The following is a 21,940-nucleotide window of genomic DNA, read 5'->3' as shown; positions in this document are numbered from 1 at the left end:
TGGCTCCCTTTCACCAATGGGGGCTGACTCTTGCTTTCCTGCTTCCTTCATTTCTTCTGTCTCCTCCAGGGTGCACCCCTACTTCTCATATTGTTGACTAAGAGCAGGCCCTCTCACCCTCTTACTCCGGATCCTCTTCCCTCCCTAGAGTTTGAGAAGGCCTTATGCCGCCCTGGCCCTGATGTGGTAATCTGTGACGAGGGACACCGCATCAAAAACTGCCAGGCCAGCACCTCACAGGCCCTGAAGAACATTCGCTCTCGCCGCCGGGTGGTGCTGACCGGATACCCCCTGCAGAACAACCTTATCGAGTACTGGTGCATGGTGGACTTTGTGCGCCCAGACTTCCTTGGCACCCGGCAGGAGTTCAGCAACATGTTTGAGCGCCCCATCCTGAATGGACAGTGTATTGACAGCACGCCTCAGGATGTCCGCCTCATGCGGTACCGGAGCCATGTCCTGCACAGCCTCTTGGAGGGCTTTGTGCAGAGGTGAGCCATCCTCAGGGCTCAGTTTTCTAAATCCTTGCAGAGCCCTGGTGGAATAGACATGACAAGGCTTTCCTGAAGGGGAAAGGTGGTTACAGTGGGAGGGCCCCTTTCTAGTAGGGCAATAGTAAAACTTTCCTTTTACTGAATAGCTTTTCCTGAATATTTAGCAGATGGTAGATATCCAATATTTCAATCTCTGGAAGTCTGGTCCAGAAGTGCTTTTCTCAGAAGTTAATCTTTGAGGTTACTAGGGATATCTGCCTTACTTGCTGAGAGAAGCAGGAGACAGCTACCATTCTAATGACTTGAGTGAAAGAATAAAGTGGTGGTTCTCAGGGGTATGGCTTCACCAGTTTCAGCATCTTAGAAGATGTAGGTTAGGCCAATCTGAAGCATCCCCTTGTTTTTCCTTGTTAAGATGGCATGTGTGGAGAAAACTTAGAGAAGCAGCCCTAGATTAGGGTAAGAACGTGGAGTTCCCAGGTCACTCTGCCTCTTTGCTTTAGTTTTTATACTCAAAATAAGTCTCTTGATGGTTGCTGAGCCAATCCACATTATGGTAAGGCTGTTGTGAATGTTGAGATCCTAAAGAAGGCGGTATGGTAGAAATGCAGGGTTCTGTTTTTATCCTGCACTGACCCCTCCTGGACACACTGCCTTGTCAATTCTGATCTGTACCTTTGTAGGAGAGGCCACACTGTGCTGAAGATTCATCTCCCTGCCAAGGAAGAAAATGTGATCCTGGTGCGACTCTCTAAGATCCAGCGAGATTTGTATACACAGTTCATGGACCGCTTCCGGGACTGTGGCAGCAGTGGCTGGCTGGGGCTGAACCCCCTCAAGGCTTTCTGTGTCTGCTGCAAGGTGTGTTGAGGCTTCAGGGAATACTAAGACACAGACTAAGGATGCTCATGGTCCCAAGGGAGTTGTTCCTGCTGGGAGTCCTTGATAAAGGAAGAAGTTCACTGAATTGAGGGCTTCAAGGAGAGACAGTTCCCGGGAGTGCCACTCATAGACTATAATGTAAATGATGCCCCTTGCAAATGTGCAACTTGTTATACCAAACTTGAGAAGTCACTTCCTTTCTCACTGATTTTTTTCACCTGAGAAATGGAGTTATGGTGGAACATTGTGGGACAAAATTTTTGACTGCTAGCGTAATCAGGATTCAAGAAATATATAGCATAGACACATTATTAGGGATACCTTCCATTTGATTCTATATTTAATCAGATCAAGATCTCTTTCATTCTGATAACACTTGAGATGGTTTGGGGACAGCAAGGCCTAGGTGTCTTTAGCACTGAGCCTTGTGAACAAGTTGATGAACCCTGACTTGTCTTTGACCTGGCCAGATGCTCTCTGTTGCCTCATGAAGGATCTGTTTCTTTGACAGCTCTCAACCAACCTGTTGGATATTATTTCCAATTGAGCACTGCTTTAATAAGTCAGCTGAAGGTGTGTGTCTGGGGACAGATGGGTTTCAAAATATTTCTTTTGTACCCACGGTCCTAGACCAGGACAAGGAAGGTAAAGCAGACATGGTCTTGAGGATGCTGCGGTGCAAACATACCCTTCCCATCCCCCACCCCTCTTTCCCCTGGAATTCTCAACTCCTGCCAGGAATAGTCCCTGAAATGACTTACGGTTGATCATCTGTAAGTTAGATACATTTGTCCATAGGGAGAGATTGGTCTTGTTTCATAGTTTCATACAGTAGTCGACGGTAGCCACATGGTGAAACAGGAATGTTCTTGTTCTTGCTTAAATAAGAATGCAAGACTTGTGACACAGCCTTTTAGGTTGTGTACCAATCATACTGGCATGCCTACTGGTGTGAATTCTCCCATTCATGTATCATGACAATCAGTTGGTTAGTGAAAATGAATGTGCAGGCTCTTTGACCATGAGGGGGTTGGGGAGACATTAATTTTTGGTGTGACTGTGTGCCGTGGGAGGTGTGTGTTTGAATAACTGCACGTTTCCAAACTCCCTGGGACACCCTTAGATTGTTCTCTGCCCTATGTTTCCTCCCCTTTAACTTGAACCTCAGATCTGGAATCACCCCGACGTGCTGTACGAAGCCCTTCAGAAGGAGAACCTGGCCAATGAGCAAGACTTAGATGTGGAAGAGCTTGGTTCATCAGGGACTAGTGCCCGCTGCCCTTCACAGGGAACAAAAGGCAAGGGTGAGGACAGCACTTCAATAGGAGAGGCGACCAATAGCAAGTTCCTACAAGGGGTCGGCTTTAACCCTTTCCAGGAGCGAGGCAACAACATTGTCACATATGAATGGGTGAGTCAAGCAGATACTTTTGTGGCCATAAACCACTGCTGAGAAGGGATCATGCAAAGGTTTCGTGGGGAGAGGGTGGGGCTTGCACAGTGCACTGTACTGCTAAGGTCTGCAGGGAACTATTAAGGTTGCCCGTGAGCTGCTGCCTTTGAGGGAGAGAATTGTATTTCTAGTAATCTGGCCATGGACCTGCTCCAAGCTGCCTCATTTCCTCTCCTATAGGCCAAGGACCTTTTGACTAATTACCAGACTGGTGTCTTAGAGAACTCTCCCAAGATGGTACTGCTTTTCCACCTGATTGAGGAAAGTGTGAAGCTTGGAGACAAGATCCTTGTGTTCAGGTAGGAAGAGAAATTGCCGAGTGTGTGTCTTTGGTAAAGAGTGATACAACCCCTGCAGAGTGAGACCATCCGGGGTTGCACCAGCCCCCTTTTATCTCCATTCCTCTGCAACTAGTGCTTCTTGCATTTCTTCTCTTTCTTAGAGTTTCTTTTTTTTATCCAGTGCAATTTCTCTGCAGAGAACAATTTGAAACCTTAGGCTAACATTAGAGATCACAGTCTAATCCTTCAAATGTAGCTCAGGCCAAATATGACCTGTGGCCTGTTTTTGTACAGCCTGAGAACTCATTTTTACATTTGAAAAGTTTTTTTGTTTTTGTTTTTTTAAAGAAGCATATGCAGGGAATTCCCTGGTTGTCCAGTGGTTAGGACTCTTGCGATCCCACTGCGGGGGACACGGGTTCAATCCCTGGTCAGGGAACTAAGATCCCGTAAGCCGCAGGGTACGGCCAAAAAAAATAAAATAAAAAATTTTAAAAATAAAAATTAAGGGCTTCCCTGGTGGCGCAGTGGTTGAGAGTCCGCCTCCCAATGCAGGGGACACAGGTTCATGCCCTGGTCCGGGAAGATCCCACATGCCGCGGAGCAGCTAGGCTCTTGAGCTTGCACGTCTGGAGCCTGTGCTCCGCAACGGGAGAGGCCACAACAGTGAGAGGCCCGCATACCGCAAAAAAATAAATAAATTAATTAAATTAAATAAAAATTTTAAAAAGAGAAGCATATGCAGCAGAGACTGTGTGTGGTCTGCAAAGCCTAAAAATATTTACTCTCTGGCCCTTTACAGAAAACATTTGCTGACCCCTGGTCTAAACTGCATCTATGCCTCCCCAGCCTTTTTTTTTTTCTTTTTCTAAGCTTTGTATATAAGGCCAAATAAATGATGTTTTTTGTTCCAAGTCACATTCTTAGTCTTGCCAGAGCTTTGAGTCCCATCAAGGCCTCACTCCTCAGGGAAACAGACATAAAGTAGATTGCTTCTCCTTTGTTCCGACTAGATTATGCTCCAGTGAGAGCTAAGTGGCAGGAGCCTGGCTTGGGAGTCTCAGAGTGAGGGTTCCCATGTGTAAGATACTTTGAGAGGAAAGCAGTGATTGTAACTTAGGGAGAGCCTAGTGTTCCACTGCTTTTATGGACTGGCTCTCTGCATAACTTGGAAGCAACTAAATGATCTCTCTCCTTAGTAAGATACATAATATTGCCTGTGGCCTATAATTAGATCTAATGCATATTCATGCAGTGTTGGTTTTTAATGCTGATGTTATTTGTTACTCTGCACTGAGCTAAATCTCAGAATTTTTCAATCGAGGAAGTAATAGTATAGAGAATATTTTAGTAGGGTGGTGGTAATAAGTGTGTGGATGACTCTACTCCCTTATGAGTTAGGGTGGTTCCTTGTGGGGAGTAGGATGTGGGAGCTCCCACTGTCAGAGGGGAGCCTATTGAGGTGGGCCTATTGGGGAACAAAATTCCCTTAGGTCCAGGAGCCTTCTGAACCAAATGTGTCCCTTTCAGCCAGAGCCTTTCCACCTTGGCTTTAATCGAGGAGTTCCTAGGCAAACGAGAAGCGCCCTGTCTACCTGGTGCTGAGGGGCAAGGAGTACAGAAGTGGGTTCGAAACGTCAGCTACTTCCGTGAGTTCATTGCTGCTTTCTTCCTGGAGCCTTGGCAAGGTCTGCCTAAGGGTTTCCTTTCCCTCTCTCTCTTTCTCTCTTCTCCTACTCCATTCACCATCACATGAACAAGCATATCTGTGATTGACTAAGGAGCAGAGAGACACTAAGAGCGAGCTGCTTTGTGTGAGGCACTGTCCTGGGCTGGGGAGCTTAAGCCAGATAGGGGGAGTGCAGAGATGTAGAAGACGTATGCCTTGTCATCATCCGAGGTGCAGCAACTCAGAGACAGATTCAAAGTAGCACTGATTGATTGCCTTCATGGGGGTTCTAAGGAGGACAAAATCATCATGGTGAGGATGGTTGGAGAAGGCTTCCTGGAGGAGGTGGAACTTGCACTAGACTTGCAGAGATGGGGAGAATTTGAATATACAGAGCTGGTGTGGCCCAAAGATCATCTTAGGCAGAAGGAACAAAGTGACCACAGCCTAGATCATGTATTCAAATTGGGGGAGATGGTGTCCCTAAGGGGGTGAAAATTGGTTCTCGAGGAGACAAAAAAATCTTAACTTTTTAAAAATATAAAGCACAAATATGTATATAATGAATAAACATATACAGTATATCTGTGGTGTTAAAATTTTATGGAGGGCATGGTGATTGGGAAAAAATGTGTAAAAAGCCTCCTTAATGGGGTGGTAATGAAAAAAAAGTTGAGAAATATTGACTTCAGGGACTTATTGACCAGATATTGACATTTGGGCCAGTTAATTCTTTGTTGTAGGGGGCTGTCCTTTGCATTGTAGGATGTTTAGCAGTATCTCTGTTCTCTACTCACTAGATGGCAGTAGCATCCACACAGTTAAACAACCCAAACTGTCTCCAAACACTGCCAAATGTTCCCTGTGGGGTAGTAGTGTGGGGAAATCTTCTTGTTGAGAAGCCCTGGCCTAAAGGAAAGATTTAGAGAAATGGAGGTTCAGGGGGTGGTGATGAGACTCCAGCACAGGAGCTAGCCTGGATCCTTGTGTTGACTATAGGCTTGCCCAGTGAGTCAGTGCTGAGCTTTTTTGTGCTTGGAAATTGTGGGAACTCAAGTTGAAAGGTAGGTTGGGGTGTTGATTGAGGGAGCCTCTAATACCAGGCAATTAAACTAATGCTTCCTACATTGGTAGTAATTCAGTTCTCCATGTAGTATTTCATACCCTTAGCTTTGCCCTTTTCTCTGCTTTACTGTAGGTGGCAAATGTCACCCCTCTTCCCTTATTCATGCTTCTTAACTGAAGCTTACCTTTTCTCTTTCTTTTGAGCTTCCCTCTTTTCACTCATATGTTCCATCTCACTGCTCCAGTTCTATTTTTTTAATGTCTCCTTTGAGCAACTTCTTAGCCTTCGGAGCTTGTTAACAATGCAGATTCCTGCATGGTGAAGGAACATCATCCATATCAAAACACAAAACCCTTGGTCCTTTTGCAGTCACTGAGATTCACAGGACTGAGGCAGAGCAGTTACCTTAAGCCAGTGTTTACCAGGCTTCCTTAACTAGGGTGATTCTTTTGCACTCTGAAGTCTAGGAACCTTGGCCTTAGAATTGACCCAAGATACTAAAGGGAAAAACACAGTTTATAGTCTTCGTTGCACATGTGAATCACTTGGGGGTGTTTTTAAATTATAGATGCCTGAGTCTCATGGTAGATCCCCACGGAATGTCCAGGGTGTGGAATCTGAGCACTGTAGTGTGTGTTTGTTTTGTTTTAAACACGTTTGCCCATTGATTTTGCTGTGTACCCCTGCCCTCATCTGTCCATTTCTTCTGTGTTTCCTTCTGTCCTAGGGCTAGATGGTAGCACCCCTGCCTTTGAGAGGGAGCGGCTCATTAATCAGTTCAATGATCCCAGCAACCTCACCACCTGGCTGTTCCTTCTCTCTACAAGGTGAGTGGATCCTGAGAGGGGAGGTCAGAGGACTGCATTCAGGGCATTTGGCTACATGGGCAGGTACCGCAAAGGCTTGTCCAAGTTCTGTCAGAAGAGATCTCTTCAGCTTTGTGACTTGTTCTTGAGGTCAGAGAGGGGACCCCAGAAAGAAATTGTGTTAGAAGGGCAATTATGATAGTGTCATGAATTTCTTTGAGACGTTCATTCACAATGGTCATAATTAGCTTTTCTCTCAGGACGGTTCTGAGGCTTAGATGATGTGATGAATGTGAAAGTGCTTTAATAAGTAGAAAGTGTAATATAACTATAAAAGACTGATGGCATTATTTGTCTCATGCCAAGCGACTTGAAGGCTGTGCTGCCTTCTGCCATCAGAATGCCCTCGATAGGGTATGAACCAGTCATTCTCCTAAGCTGTTAGACTAAACACATCAGAAACATTGGTATGCAGACATTTCCCCTCACCCAGTGACATCGCTCTGGGGCCAAGATGTGGGCCTTTACTCATCACAGAGAGATGGGAGGGTGGGTTTTCTTTCTGAGCTGGTAGGTACTTCATGTTGGACTTTCAGGGCATACTTTTCAGTGCTTGAGGAATACATTGTTCATTAGCAGAATCATTCAGTATATTCTGCTTATGATAAAGAGGATGATCTTGGGGTAGGAGTCACAGAGGATAAAACCAATTTGAAAACTATCTTTAAAACTAAAAGTTCTGTGATTATTGGCTTGTGTTTTAAAGGGCTGGGTGCTTGGGCGTGAATCTGATTGGTGCCAACCGAGTGGTGGTGTTTGATGCTTCCTGGAACCCTTGCCATGATGCTCAGGCAGTATGTCGGGTATACCGTTACGGCCAGAAAAAGCCCTGTCACATCTATCGCCTTGTGGCTGATTTCACCCTCGAAAAGAAGATCTATGACCGTCAGATTTCCAAGCAGGGCATGTCAGGTGGGCCATCTTCCAGGCTCAGAAAAGACACATTTATACAGGCTACCATTCTAATTGTACCAAGGGTGGGAGGGGAGGGGGGCAGGATGTGGAAACACAGACAAGCTTTCAGTCATAGAAAGCTAGCAGTTCCTTCCATCTCATTCTGATTCAAATAATTGCTTAAGAGGGAAGTTACCTCAAATTGTTGAAGATGGGTTTAATGATAAGAGCTGAGCTGGTTATGCAGTTTTCTCTTAACATATTTCTGTTTCATGAGGGCCTCAGACCTGCTCTTTGACTTTCAGATATGGAGTGGCCTGAGGTGATTTAGATAGATATTAGTGACAATTATGCCACCCACAACCTTTCTTCCAATATTTGTAGCTGTGCTTTTGCAGTTTTCTTTGCTGTGAACTGACTTTCTCCATGTCTTCTCCCTTCTAGATCGGGTCGTAGATGATCTCAATCCAATGCTGAACTTTACTCGAAAGGAGGTGGAGAACCTACTGCACTTTGTTGAGAAGGAGCCAGCTCCCCAAGCATCCTTGAACATAAAGGGGATCAAGGAGCCAGTCCTGCAACTTGCCTGTCTGAAATACCCTCACCTCATCACCAAGGTAAGACCCTGGTATGCATGTGTGCCAGTACTGCACTCTCCACTGAAGGAAGCTTGTCTGGCAAGCTTGTTTCCTTCATCCAAAGTTTGTGGGTTTTTTTTTGCGGTACGCGGGCCTCTCACTGTTGTGGCCTCTCCCATTGCGGAGCACAGGCTCCAGATGTGCAGGCTCAGTGTCCATGGCTCACGGGCCCAGCCGCTCCGCAGCACGTGGGATCTTCCCGGACCGGGGCACGAACCTGTGTCCCCTGCATCGACAGGCGGACTCTCAACCACTGCGCCACCAGGGAAGCCCATCCAAAATTTTGTTTCATGCAGATGAGTTGAATTCAGCTGCTTCTTTTCCTTGCCCCAGACAGTCCCCCTCCCCTCTCCAAACCACCTATCCTATCCTAGTCTCATCCTAGGAGTGTGAGCTCAGTCATGAGAATAATTTGGCCATTGTGAGTTTTCCTAGCAGAAAGAGAGGGGGGAAAGTTCTGAAAATATAGTCTGGTAATTCTCTGAACTCTCCCATTCTTTTGGTATGGAAGGCAGACTTAGGTTATCTAAAGCTGGTGCTAGGTTAGAGTTGAGAATTTATGCTGCTGACAGAAAGACAGTAAACCTGCCTGTGTGTCTGTGAGCAGGCTCTTTGCTAAGTACTGGAGACAGCCAGCCATTTCTTGGTTTCAAAGTAAGGCTTATTGTACGTCACAAAGACTGGTAATTAAATCAACATCCTCCTGTGTCCCCAGGAGCCTTTTGAGCATGAGTCATTGCTCCTTAACCGAAAGGATCACAAGCTGACCAAAGCTGAGAAAAAAGCAGCAAAGAAAAGCTACGAGGAAGACAAACGTACATCGGTCCCCTACACCCGCCCATCATATGCGCAGTATTACCCTGCCAGTGACCAGAGCCTGACCAGCATCCCTGCCTTCAGTCAGAGAAACTGGTGAGTCACTGAAAAGGGAAGAAGGTTTGCTGCTGGGCCAGGGCCAAGCCTTTCAACTGGTTCCTTTTTTAAATAAAGGGAGACCCTACAACTTGCTCTTTGGCTTCTGTGAACTGAGAGGTTCTGCTCTTGGATGAGGTACTGAAGCAGTGCAGCAGCCCTGGTGTTTTAAGCAGCTCTGGCTGGAAGAGTGAGCTGCTGGCCTTGTGACTCAGGAGAGTCGCTCTGGACTCCCGAGGAGATGCAGCTTCCCATAACACAAATGCCCAGCCCTCCCACACAGCTGCTCCCTATCTGCAGCACCTTGGTGCTAGCCCTCACTTAGGAGCGAAGTTCAAGAGTGAAGGCCAGATCTTCTGTGGGTCTTGGATTGTAGTCAGGGAATTCTGCTGTTCCTAATGGGATTTCATTCTGTGTCTGCCTTATTCCTGAGCAAAAAATCTTTTTCTTGAGTACAGCTTCCAGAACTATTAAGAATAGGAACAGCATGGAAGCCAATTGCTAGGCGGGAGAAAAGCTCTTTGTAGGAAATTATAGAATAATTATCTATGTTTTTTTTCCTCATTACAAGACAAAGTGCCTCATAGCCTTTATCAGATCAGCTTCCTGATTGCCTGGTTTGCATTTTTACATTGTTTGATTATCTTGAATTCAAGATAATTATTTTGAGAGGAATAGATTTAAGAATTGTTTCTTTTGACTATTCCATGTTTAAAAAAAGAAAGAAACTTGTCAAATGAGCTTCTAAAGAACTGAAGCCATGTAAGATTTTATGTAAGACTAAATTTTGGTGAGTAAATTTGCTACTTTTTATGTATAAGATGCTTTCAAGTAGAAAATTGCTATGTTTCAAAGCCTTCAAACTTTATTTCTGTGTCATTTTCCAAGATACTGTTGCCTGAGTATGTTCTCCTCTCATCCTCCACCCCTTTTATCTCTTTTCTGGGCTTTTCCTTGCAATAACAGGAATGGACTAAGTCTGAACCCCTTAGAAGAAAAGCCATATGGAGGGAAGATGTGACAAATGGGCTGGGCTGTGAGGAGATTTCAGCTCCTTTTCTGGCCCAACTCTGGCCCTGTGGGAGGCATCGGCCTCTCACAGCATTTGATGAGCCATCCCATGATCCTGCTGATTCCTTATCCTGTCTGGGTACATGTGAGGAGGGCTTTCTGCCCAAATTCCTAGCCTTAGCCCCTGCAGAGTATGGGACTTAGGCTAGATTCCTGTTACCCTTCTGACTTCTTATCCTGAGAAGAGTCCCACTGACATCTGAGCAGGGCTCCCAGCTCCTGCATAGCCACCCTGGGCAGGCATTGTGGAAGTGGGTCCCAGATCCTGGTGAGCTTGCTGTGCTACCTGGCCTATCTCGGAATGATGGCATCCACAGGGCCCCAGGGGTTGCCCAAAGGCAACCTGAGAGCAGTGTGACTGAGGAGACATGCAGACCTACTCCAACAGCAGTGGGTGTGTTCTTTTATGTGCCAGTCTTCAGTCAGATGAGGAAGGGCATACTAGTCCAAGAGACTGTCTTTCTCTGAACTAAAGACCAAAGATGCAGACTTCAGAAAGCTTAGAGACAGGGGCTTTGTTTCAAAAACCTTAAATAAAGAGTAGCTTTCTCAAGGTACCAACATACAGTTGAAAGGAAGGTGAAAAGTGAGGAATGCATCATTGACCACAGGATAACATTTTGGCACTTTGGTAGTAAGAGATGCACAACTGGTGCTCAGGCTGGCCATGGCTATGTGTCATTCAGAAGCCCAACTTCTGTGCACAGCGTTTTGCCTGCTGCTGCTTTTGTGGTGGCTGCGACTATAGGGGCACTTTGGGGATTGGCCCTGGGAGAAGTCCATTGAAAAGTAATGCAGAGGAGAGAGGTGTCTGCATTACTTATTGAAACTTGAGGTTTCAGAGAGTAATGATGGTTAAAGTTGGATAGATGGTCTCAAGATCACCAGAACATGTGACATCACATGGCCCTATTTTCTTGGGCTAGTGGGAAAATTCCACCGATTTATCTTCAAGTTAGTATGCACAGTGTTCTGAAGAACTTCCCCCCACTTAATGCCTCTTTGCCTCTACCTGACTTCCAACGATGAATTCCTTCCAAGGACGAATTTCTAATGTATGTAGACAGTCCAAATTCTAGAGGAGCAGATGTCACCTCACATTTCCAAAAAGGCATTATTCCACTGACATCTGATTCTTCTTAGACTCTGAGAGGCTTTATCCCTTGCTGTCTCTGTCTCAGCCCTGCCTCTAGTCTCCCTTTGAATTTACCATACCCTGCAGGTTCTTTTGATCCTTCTCTCAGCAGCATCTGAGGCTGTAGAATGGGGAAGTCTGGAGAGGCTCAGCAGTCTTTGCAGAAAGGTAAGTAAGGGCTGTTCTGCCAAACTTCCTTAGTGTGCTTCTCTTTCTCTCCTAGGCAGCCAACACTGAAGAGTGATGAGAAGCCTGTGGCCAGTGTTCGTCCTGTACAGTCCACCCCGATCCCCATGATGCCACGGCATGTCCCACTGGGAGGTAGTGTAAGCTCTGCCTCCAGCACAAATCCAGCTATGAACTTCCCAATCAACTACCTGCAACGTGCGGGAGTCCTTGTGCAGAAGGTGGTCACCACAACAGGTTGGGAGCTCCTGAATTCTCTTCCAGTGTGCTGTCCCTTTTAAAATTACTTTGTTCATTCAGGAAGTATTTATTAAACAATGTTTGTATTCTAGGCCATACTACATTGGCACTCTAGGTAAAAATAGAGAAGGCAGCAGTCCCTGATCTTGAAGAATTTGCATTCTAATGAAATGTCTTAAGAATAGCAACACGGAACTGGGTTTTCTTGAATGTGGTGGGTGCGATGGACTCTGAACACTGCAGAGATTGTGGAAATGTCACTGGACATAGGGTTGGTCTTCAGAGAGAGGTGTGAATGTGTTGAGTCCTGCCTGACTTGTAGGGTCAGGTGGGTGTGAAGGACAGCTCTCAACCTCTTTAGTTAAAAGACCTAAATGTCGCTTCCTTCTTTCTTTGTAAGTTTAATGTAGATCGAGCATGATGGGCCAGTGGTAGGAGGTGGGCAGCCCATCCGTCCCTGCAATTGATTCTGTGGTTCGGGGTAATTGGGAAGGAAAGCATTTCACGATGCTGTTTTTCATCTTGTTATCTAGAAATATTCGTAATACATTTTCATGAAAACATCTTAGTTGGTTTTTTTGAGTATGAAAATAATAGCTGTTCATTGTAAAAAAAAAAAAATTTGAAACAAATTAAAAACGAAGAGAGAGGCTCTCAGGACTTCCCTGGTGGTCCAGTGGTTAAGACTCCACACTTCCACTGCAGGGGGTGTGGTTTCGATCCCTGGTCGGGGAACTAAGATCCCACATGCCCTGCAGCGCAGCCAAAAAAAAGAGAGCCTCTCATAATCCTATTTCTCTGCTGATTCTTGAAAATGCTCTTTCTCTTCATAGCGACAGGAGCAGCAGATACATGCAAATAGCTTAGGGAGGGAGAAACAAAAATAGAAATAAGCATTTGAACTGAAACTTTTTCTAAACCAAAAACTATGATTTTTAAATTAAATCAAGGAAAATTGATCAGAAAGATGATAAGATTTCTAAAAAGCTTCTTGTTTTCACAGTATTTTTTGTTTAGACAGTTGTGAGAGGCCGTGCTGGTTTCACCTTCCTTGGTTCTGACCTCTGCTCCACTGAGACGCTTTAGGGAAACCATTGAGGAACAGGGGTGGATGTGGACTTTGCATTTTATTTCCCTCCTTCAGTCAGGCCCCATGTAATCTAAATCTGAGGTCTGTTGTCTCCACTAGATATTGTTATTCCTGGACTCAACAGCTCCACAGACGTACAGGCAAGAATTAATGCTGGTGAGAGCATCCACATCATCCGTGGGACAAAAGGTGAGAGCCTGACCAAAGGGCTTATTCCCTACCTTTGGTTGAGAGTGGTGGGCTGGCAAGCAAAATAAATACATATGGCTTGAGCTAGAGAGAAGATAGGAATCATCCTATAGGAGTGTAACATGTGGGGGAAACATAAGAAAATGACATTTCTAGGAGCTTAGCCGAGTTGTGGGCTCAAAGGATATCTGTCAGTGGCTTAAAAGAAAGGAGTTAGGGTCAGTCATCCAGACTGCATTCCTATATTTTGCCATCGTTTTTATGGAGAATCTTGGAGTGGGTTTGGATATACACAGTGTTTTGTGTTGGTCTCAGCCTATCGATAGTATCGGCTAGGAATGCCTGGGGCACTCATCCAGTCCTGTAGTACTTGTGGCAAACCCCCACATACATTTCCCCAGAGCCAGTGTTGTGGCTAGACCAGCCCTTGGTGTTCTTATTATGATTGCAAGATGCACCTTAGCAACAATCATCAGGGAACTTTGAAAAAACAAGGTTTACTACTCACAGGTCCTGAAGGGCACATGGCACACTCAAGGGCCACACAGGAAGGTTGTGGGTAGAGAGAGAGAGAGAAAGAGATTGTGGACCTGGGTCTCTGTCTTAGGGCCCAAGATTGGGGTGGCTAGGGTTTCTCAGGTTCACTCTTTATTGGTGAATTTATTTATTTATATTTTTGGCCACACCGTGCGGCTCGTGGGATCTTAATTCCCCAACCAGGGATCAAACTTGTTCCCCCTGCAGTGGAAGCACAGAGTCCTAACCACTGAATCACCAGGGAAGTCCCTTTATTGGTGAATTTAAAACATAAGAATGGGAATTAGTGTGTGGGAAGGGAAGAGCGAGCTCACTCAAGGGTTAGTTACCTAGGTTACCTCAGGCTTTCTAAAAAGGAACTTTTCAAGGGAGGGAGCAGCCTGGTTCCTTACCTAGTAGTTTAGCTAGTGGCTGTGCTGTACAGCTGGCAGTTTGTTTACCCAAGATGGATGTCTTTGAAATGGATGTCTTAGCAATCAAAAGCTTAATGTCTAGCACTTACACTACACACAGGGAGACCATAATCAGAGGGAATGAGCTGTGGATTGGGTTATAAGCCAACATGTTTATTGTGTGCCATCTTACCTACTTGCTTAGAGTGGGGTGGACGTCTCTGATTAGGAAATGTAGTGGGTGGATGAATTAGTATACCTGGGTTGCATGACAGAATTTTCCAGTGTGGCCATTTGAAAAGTCCACTGCCTCTGACCTCCTTATGGAGTTCTCCAGATGAGATTGCTGGAGAAATCTGGGCTGGATGGTGTTAGGACACAGCTGAAGCCTATCTTTCATGTCAGCCTCTGCTGTGTGAGGGTCCCCGAGGGTCTTTGTTTAGTAAGGAGATTTTGCCCTAGCCTCTGTTGGGTTAAAAAGTACTTTTAGTTTCAGGGAAAAGATGCCATGAAATACATGACACCCAGAGAAGGTCATATGTAACCCCCTTACTGGGTTCTTCCTGGCCTAGAGCAGGGGTATGCAAACTGTCGCCCACGGACCAAATCATTCCTGCTTCCTGTTACTGTACCTCTGAGCCAAGAATGGGTTTTACATTTTCAACCATTTTCAATTGGTTGGAAAAAAAAATCAAAAGTATAGTATTCTGTGACGGGAAAGCGGTATGAAATTCACATTTCAGTGTCCATAAATAAAGACCTTTGGAGCACAGCCACACCCAGCTGCCATGTTACAGCAGCAGAGTAGTTGCAACAGAGACCTTATGGCTCACAGAGCCAAAAATATTTACTAACTGACCCTTTAAGAAAAAGTTTTTTGACCTCTGGCCAAGAGACAGCCCTACCAAGAGATAGATCAAATGGCATGCTCTAGACCAAGGGAAGGTAGACTAGTGCCGTGTGGGAATAGAATGCCCGTCTTGAATTATTCCTAGCAAGGGAGGGGTGTTATTGAGGGAATAAGTCTCCTTCCAGATCAAGAAGACCTGGGCCAGAACAGAAGGAGCCAATTTACTCTCTTTCACAGCACCCTGTTTATTTCCTCCATTGCATTTAACCTTTCCTGATATTTTCTAGTGTAATTGTCTATCTTGCCTCTAGAGTTAAGCTCCATGAGACAGGGCCCTTTTCCGTCTTGTGTACTTCATTGTCTAGAACAGTGTCTGGTATATGGTAGTCATGCAGTCAGTGTTTGTGGAATAAGTGAGTAATATTGGGTCCACAGCTCAGTCATCCCACTCCTCATTTCAGGGATATTGAGGAGGGTGTGACACCAGTTTTATAGCTGTTTCTGAGCCCACAGTGCCTAGGCCTGGAGTTTCCCAGGGTTGGCTGTATTGCATGTCTGCTCCTAACAGTCTTCCTCATGTTTCTTCTTAGGGACATACATCCGTACCAGTGATGGGCGAATCTTTGCTGTCCGGGCGACTGGCAAACCAAAGGCCCCTGAAGATGGTCAGATGGCTGCCTCAGGTATAGTGGCTTCTACTTTCCATTGACCTACATGGCACTTTTTTTTTGGTTTGGTTTGGTTTGTAATTTATTTTTTGAATAGATAATGTGTACATGGTTCGCAATTCAAAGGGTACAAAAAGGGGTATAGTGAAAAGTAAGTTTTTCTTCCCTAATACTCCCAGCCATCCATTGCTCCTTCCTGGTGGTGCTACTCCTGTTTTGTTTTTTGTTTGTTTGTTTGTTTTGTTTTGTTTTAAGTTGTTTTTTTGTTTGGTTGGTTGGATTTTTTAGCTTTTTAAATTTTTATTTATTTATTTTATTTTTGGCTGTGTTGGGTCTTCGTTTCTGTGTGAGGGCTTTCTCTAGTTGCGGCGAGCGGGCATCTCACTGTCGCAGCCTCTCTTGTTGCGGAGCACAAGCTCTAGACACGCAGGCTCAGTAGTTGTGGCTCACGGGCTTAGTTGCTCCGTGGCATGTGGGATCCTCCCAGACCAGGGCCCGAACCCTTGTCCCTGCATTGGCAGGCAGATTCTCAACCACTGTGCCACCAGGGAAGCCCCGTTTTGTTTTGTTTGTTTGTTTGTTCTATAGATTTTTTTTTTTTTTTTTAATTGCAGTACGCGGGCCTCTCACTGTTGTGGCCTCTCCCGTTGCGGAGCGCAGGCTCTGGATGCGCAGGCTCAGCGGCCATGGCTCATGGGCCCAGCCGCTCTGCGGCAAGTGGTATTTTCCCGGACCGGGGCACGAACCCGTGTCCCCTGCATCAGCAGGTGGACTCCCAACCACTGTGCCACCAGGGAAGCCCGATTTATTTATTTTTATTTATTTATTTTTGGCTGCGTTGGGTCTTTGTTTCTGCTCGTGGGCTTTCTCTAGTTGCAGCAAGCGAGAGCCACTCCTCACCGTGGTGTGTGGGCCCCTCATTGCAGTGGCCTCTCCTGTTGCAGAGCATGGGCTCTAGGTGCGCAGGCCCCAGCAGTTGTGGCATGCAGGCTCAGCAGTTGTGGCCCTTGGGCTCCAGAGCACAGACTCAGCAGTTGTGGCGCACAGGCCTAGCTCCTTTGTGGCATGTGGAATCCTCCCAGACCCGGGCTCAAACCCGTGTCCTCTACATTGGCAGGTGGATTCCCAACCACTGCGCCACCAGGGAAGTCCCTCCTGTTGTTTTGTTTTGTTTTGTTTTAAGAGATATTCTATACATGTACATGGTACAGGGATATGTATGTGTGCACATGTGTATCTGTATATATTAAAAAAAGTATATATGTATATAACTTTTCTTTGTATTTTTAAAACAAATTCTAACTTACTGTAATATACTGTTTGCTCTTTTCTTCATTCACTAGTGTATCTCAGTGCTTGTTCCTTATCCTTTCTTTAAATGTTCCTCAGTGAAGGTTTGCACAAGATGCAGTTAGATGGGTGTAATACAGTGCATTACCGAGTTCCCTGTCCCTGGACATTTAGATTGTTGTGCTCCACCATTACAGTACTGGTTCAGAGTCACATGGGTGTATCTATAGGAAAAATTCCTAGAAGTGGGACTGCCAGATCAAAGAGTATATGTGTGGCACATTAACAATGTTAGGAACTCTTGCAAAAGTCCCCTCTATGGGAATGGTTCTCACTTATCCTCCCACCATGAGGTAATGAGGGTATGAGAGCTAGATTGCTCTTGTTCCCAGCTTTTATCATGGAAATTGAGAGACATGCAGACAAGTTAAAAGAACAGCACTGTGAGCACCCATGTATCCTGCAGCTAGATCCAATGACTGTTATCATTCTCATAAACTTTCTTCTGTCTCTTCCTTCCTATTATTTGAACTATTTGTAAGTTGAAGACATCATGTCATTTCATCCCTAAATATTTCAGCACACATTTGCTAAGATTAAGGACATACTCCTCCTAGTCACAAAACCATTATCGCACTAAAAAAAGTTAACAATTCCATAATATTACCTACTATTCAGGCCATTTTCAGATTTCCCAGTTGCCCCATTCACTTTCATGGCCATGGATTTTGTTTTGTTTTTAACCAGGATGGACTGCTTTTTAAACTTCATTTTCCTCTTTTCTCCCATCCTGGTCACTGACCATCTTTGCCCCCAGAAGGAGTGTGACTAAAAGAATATCTTTCAGCATTTCATATCCTTTATTTCATAGGATTCACCTTGGTGGAGTTTTACAGGGAACTGGGGTACAGAGAAGTTACATGTCTTTGCATGGATAGACTTGTTTCCTAGATCAAAGGACTTCTTTCTTTGTGATTGGGAAAAATTGACTGGGTGATGTTGTTTGCACATCAAACTATTTGAATTTGGGGGACCACAGGACAGGGTTTTTTTTTAATGGAATTTTGTCTTACACCTGCCTTCTCTCCCTGACCATTCTGGTTCTCAGTTACCTACATTTTGTCCCCAGGTTCCCAGGGGCCTTCTCTCGAGTCTACAAGCAACGGCAGACACAGTGCCTCATCACCCAAAGCCCCCGACCCTGAGGGGCTGGCCAGGCCTGTCTCTCCGGACAGCCCGGAGATCATCAGTGAGCTCCAGCAGTATGCAGATGTGGCTGCTGCCCGGGAATCCCGTCAGAGCTCCCCAAACTCCAATGCTGCCCTGCCTGGCCCCCCAGCTCAACTTGTGGACAGCAGTGCTGTTCCTGGGACAGCTCTTGGGACTGAACCTAGACATGGGGGTCATTGCCTCAATAGTTCCCTCTTGGTGACCGGCCAGCCCTGTGGTGACAGGCACCCAGTGTTGGACTTAAGGGGCCACAAACGAAAGTTGGCCACACCACCTGCTGCCCAGGAGTCAGCCCGCCGACGGTCCAGGAAGGGCCATCTGCCAGCCCCCGTGCAGCCGTATGAACACGGGTATCCAGTTTCTGGCGGGTTTGCCATGCCACCCGTCTCCTTAAACCATAACCTCACCCCACCCTTCACCTCCCAGGCTGGGGAGAATTCCCTGTTTATGGGCAGTACCCCCTCCTACTACCAGCTGTCCAATTTGCTGGCAGATGCCCGCCTGGTGTTTCCAGTGACTACTGACCCTCTGGTGCCAGCAGGCCCCGTCAGTTCCTCTTCCACGGCTACCTCAGTCACTGCCAGCAACCCCTCCTTCATGCTCAACCCCTCTGTACCAGGGATACTACCCAGCTACTCACTCCCATTCTCACAGCCACTCCTGTCCGAGCCGAGGATGTTTGCGCCTTTTCCCTCCCCTGTCTTGCCCAGCAACCTTTCACGGGGCATGTCTGTCTACCCAGGCTACATATCCCCACATGCAGGCTACCCAGCTGGCGGCCTTCTCCGGTCCCAGGTGCCTCCATTTGACTCTCATGAGGTTGCTGAGGTGGGGTTCAGCTCCAATGATGATGAGGATAAGGATGATGATGTAATAGAGGTCACTGGGAAATAGCTGGGGAGCCCCTCTGCACCTCACTCGGGGCCCCAGCAGGTTGCCCACCAAGATGGAAGGCAGCAATCTGGGCTTTCTGAGAATAGGGCACTTGGCAGGAGGGAAAAGGAAGAGGACAAAGAAGGGTGGTTGACCATAGGTGGCAGGGCTCTGTTGCCGGTTAACAAAAGAGGCAAAAATAATCCAACAGAGCAGCAATAGTGGGAAATCAGGGACCTAAAACAGGAATGGAGAGGCAGGGCAGTCTGCCTCTCTTCCTGCCTGCCTTGCTTATGCTGTCTGCTTGCTTGCTTGCCCATCTGAGGGTAGATGCTCACATCCCATTTCTGTCTTTGGGAACATTCTCTCCCGAGAGAGCTGCCTTACTGGGTGATTTAGCTTGGCCTGGAGAGGGAAGGGGAGGGAGGGGGAGGGTAAGAGAAGAAGGGTAGGCAGACTGAGATTCCACATGAAGTGGAATCCTTTTAGGGTGTGGGAAAGAAGCAGACCAGGTATGTGTGTGTGTGTGCCTGTGTGTGTGTGTTTATGTTTGTACTTACATGTATGTAACAGAGCAGGGGTGAAGGCGGGTGGGAAGGGAGGGAGGGAGGGACTAAGGGGGAAACTAAGAAATGAATTTATCTTTTGTAAAATGGAAATCAGAGTGTGGTGGTTCATGGCAACTATTAGTATGAACATCAGGGTGAGCCCAGGAGAAGAGCCATGGAAACCACAAGTTTCCTTCTACTTGGGTGAAGACAAGGCCCAGCTAACCCACGTCCCTGGTTATCAGAGCCAAACTTGTTTTAAAATTTGGGGGAAATTATTAGAGAAAATGGGCATTACCAATCTGTGTCTCTTTCCCCAGTGGCTGTCTCTGAGCAGATCTCCCTTTCTGGGGTGTGAGATTGTCTGTGTGCAGACACTGGGAGGGAGAAGCATTGCAGTGTGTGAGTGGGAGGTCATGGAGTTGTGGCCAGAAAAAACATTCTTCACAAGGTTGGAACTGAGCCCCCAGCTGCCTGTTCTGGTGGCCTTTCCTTTTCCTTCTCCATTAGAGAGCTCCATGTTAATTTATTTCTTATGGGCAATTATTTATTATTTGGACTTTTCATGTGTCTTGGTTCTTTTTTGGGGGGTGGGAGGGGAGGTTAGGGTAAGGAGGGTAGGAGATGGGAAGGGAAATTTTAAGATATCTCAGACCCCATAGCTGCTGGTGAATAAATCCTGGGTAGATGGTGAATTGACCAAGGAAAGAAAGTTAGGCTTGACCAAGGTTTACACTAAACAACTATGTTTTCAGGAAATGGCCTCTCAGGAAGATCAGGGAATCCTGTGACTGGATAGTTAGTGATGGTGAGACTCATTCCACAGTGCTTGAAATTTAGGATCATGGAGTTTGCAATTGGGAAGTAAGTGTCCCCAAATTTGGAGCTGTGTCCTCCTGGGATGACCTTAGGGACAGGCTCTCTATGCTGACTAGTGAAGCTGTGTGTAGGTGGCTGCTGGGTTGAGGGAAAAGACTGTTGATTTCCTATTGGGAAATGGCTTCCTCAACCTATCAGGTGATCATTGTGGGCCTAGTGTCTGCTACCTCCATCCTCTTTGAAGGAACATGGAGGAGCCCTTCCTCTGTAGGAGACTTAAATCGTCTTAAAAGAATACATCAGTCATTCTGGGTCTCTTCCGGGGGCGGGGGGGCATCTAGGCGTTAAGCATAAACACTGGTTGTCTTCATATTGTCTTTTTCCCCCCTGCTGCTAAGACCTTGCTGGGCAGTTCTTTATGATGAACAAACCCTGTCTGGCTTTAGAGCTTTACCACCTACCCATGGGTCCCTCCTCACTGGGCAGCTGCTGTACCTGCCTCTTCCAAGCCCTGGAGGCAGCTTAGCCAGCTCACCCCTAGTAGTAGCTGCTTGCTTCTGCAACTCTTCTGACCAGCCTGTTTCCATTGTTGGGGAGTCTTAGCACACTCTGGCATATTATCCCCAGAGAAGAGACAAGGAGATGGCTGATGGGGGTGTGTGTGCGTGTGTGTGTGTTTGTTTGTGCACTGTTCAGTTACACCAAAAGTGGAACTTAGAGAGCTTGCTTTCTGTATTTTCATAAGCACCCTGTCAGACACTTAACTCTCCTACTCATAGAAGCCTTAGACCTACAATTTAGCTATGCAAATTATTTTAATAATTTAAAAACAGCAGTTCCAACCAGTGCTTTCTCTTTCAGATGCATCCCAAGAATGAATGATGAAGGGACTCAGTTGGAGTGGGCTCTCAGATTGAGGCTGGTTAATGGGAGTAAGTTAGCCTGGATCTCTGATTTGCAGAGCACACTCACAACCTGGGTTACAACTGATGCCTCTAAGGCTCTGGAGCACTGGGATCCCAGAAATTGTGTGTGTGTGTGTGTGTGTGTGTGTGTGTAAGGAAGGGGATTTCTGTGTTCACCTCTAGGAAATCACAGCAGCAAGCTCTGAGAATCCAGAAACTATCCCAGCAAGGAACTGAAACCAGTCACTGGAGGGATGGGCTTTTGAAGGTACCGGCAAGTGAATGGGTGTTCTGAGTGGCGGCATGTGCCTGCTCTCTACCCAGTGGTTCCATGGGCTGGGTCTTGCTTCAACTCAGGAGAGGCCATAGTTTTGGGAGGCTGACCTGGCTAGACAAGATTTTCTTTGATATGTGCAGCTTATATTGTGTAAGGGGGTAGGGCTGGGATCATGGGAAATTAAGAGTGCTACTGGTTCCATGGTCTGTTTCGTTGTTTTTTTTTTTATTGAACCTGAAAATACTTCTCTGACTTTTCTGCCGTCTCTTTCTGAGTGCTGGTAGGCAAGCGTGCATGCACACCAAACATAAGCATATGTGTGAGGGTAGCAGGAAATGTCTCAGAGCCCAAGAACCATGTTTTACAGTTTCTTGGATCAGAAACACTTGCTGGTGATGTTCACGCACCGTCCAGGCCTGAGTAAGGGAAGGATGGTGGTAAGAGGGAGGGCAGACGATCAGGTCTAGGTATCTTCCCTCACTACT

At 46.3% G+C, this 21,940-nt stretch overlaps 1 protein-coding gene across 5 annotated transcripts in view; it reads left to right on the top strand.

Annotated features, from left to right (window-relative positions):
- RAD54L2 (RAD54 like 2) overlaps positions 1-20,018 on the top strand; it is a 97,717-nt gene extending 77,699 nt beyond the window's left edge. For all 5 annotated transcript variants that reach the window (XM_059075256.2, XM_067044043.1, XM_067044046.1 and 2 more), the window contains 13 exons: positions 149-491; positions 1,178-1,355; positions 2,545-2,787; positions 3,010-3,128; positions 4,641-4,759; positions 6,573-6,672; positions 7,418-7,623; positions 8,050-8,222; positions 8,959-9,155; positions 11,585-11,784; positions 12,977-13,066; positions 15,436-15,528; positions 17,933-20,018. In XM_059075256.2, coding sequence (XP_058931239.1) covers positions 149-491; positions 1,178-1,355; positions 2,545-2,787; positions 3,010-3,128; positions 4,641-4,759; positions 6,573-6,672; positions 7,418-7,623; positions 8,050-8,222; positions 8,959-9,155; positions 11,585-11,784; positions 12,977-13,066; positions 15,436-15,528; positions 17,933-18,927 — 3,056 coding nt within the window. In that variant the 3' untranslated portion in view covers positions 18,928-20,018. The remainder of the gene's footprint in view (positions 1-148; positions 492-1,177; positions 1,356-2,544; positions 2,788-3,009; positions 3,129-4,640; positions 4,760-6,572; positions 6,673-7,417; positions 7,624-8,049; positions 8,223-8,958; positions 9,156-11,584; positions 11,785-12,976; positions 13,067-15,435; positions 15,529-17,932) is intronic.
- Positions 20,019-21,940: the final 1,922 nt, after the last annotated feature.

This window comes from Kogia breviceps, chromosome 10 (assembly GCF_026419965.1).
Source record: "Kogia breviceps isolate mKogBre1 chromosome 10, mKogBre1 haplotype 1, whole genome shotgun sequence".
NCBI classification, from domain to species: domain Eukaryota; kingdom Metazoa; phylum Chordata; class Mammalia; order Artiodactyla; family Physeteridae; genus Kogia; species Kogia breviceps.
This window is presented reverse-complemented; position numbering and strand designations above follow the sequence as displayed.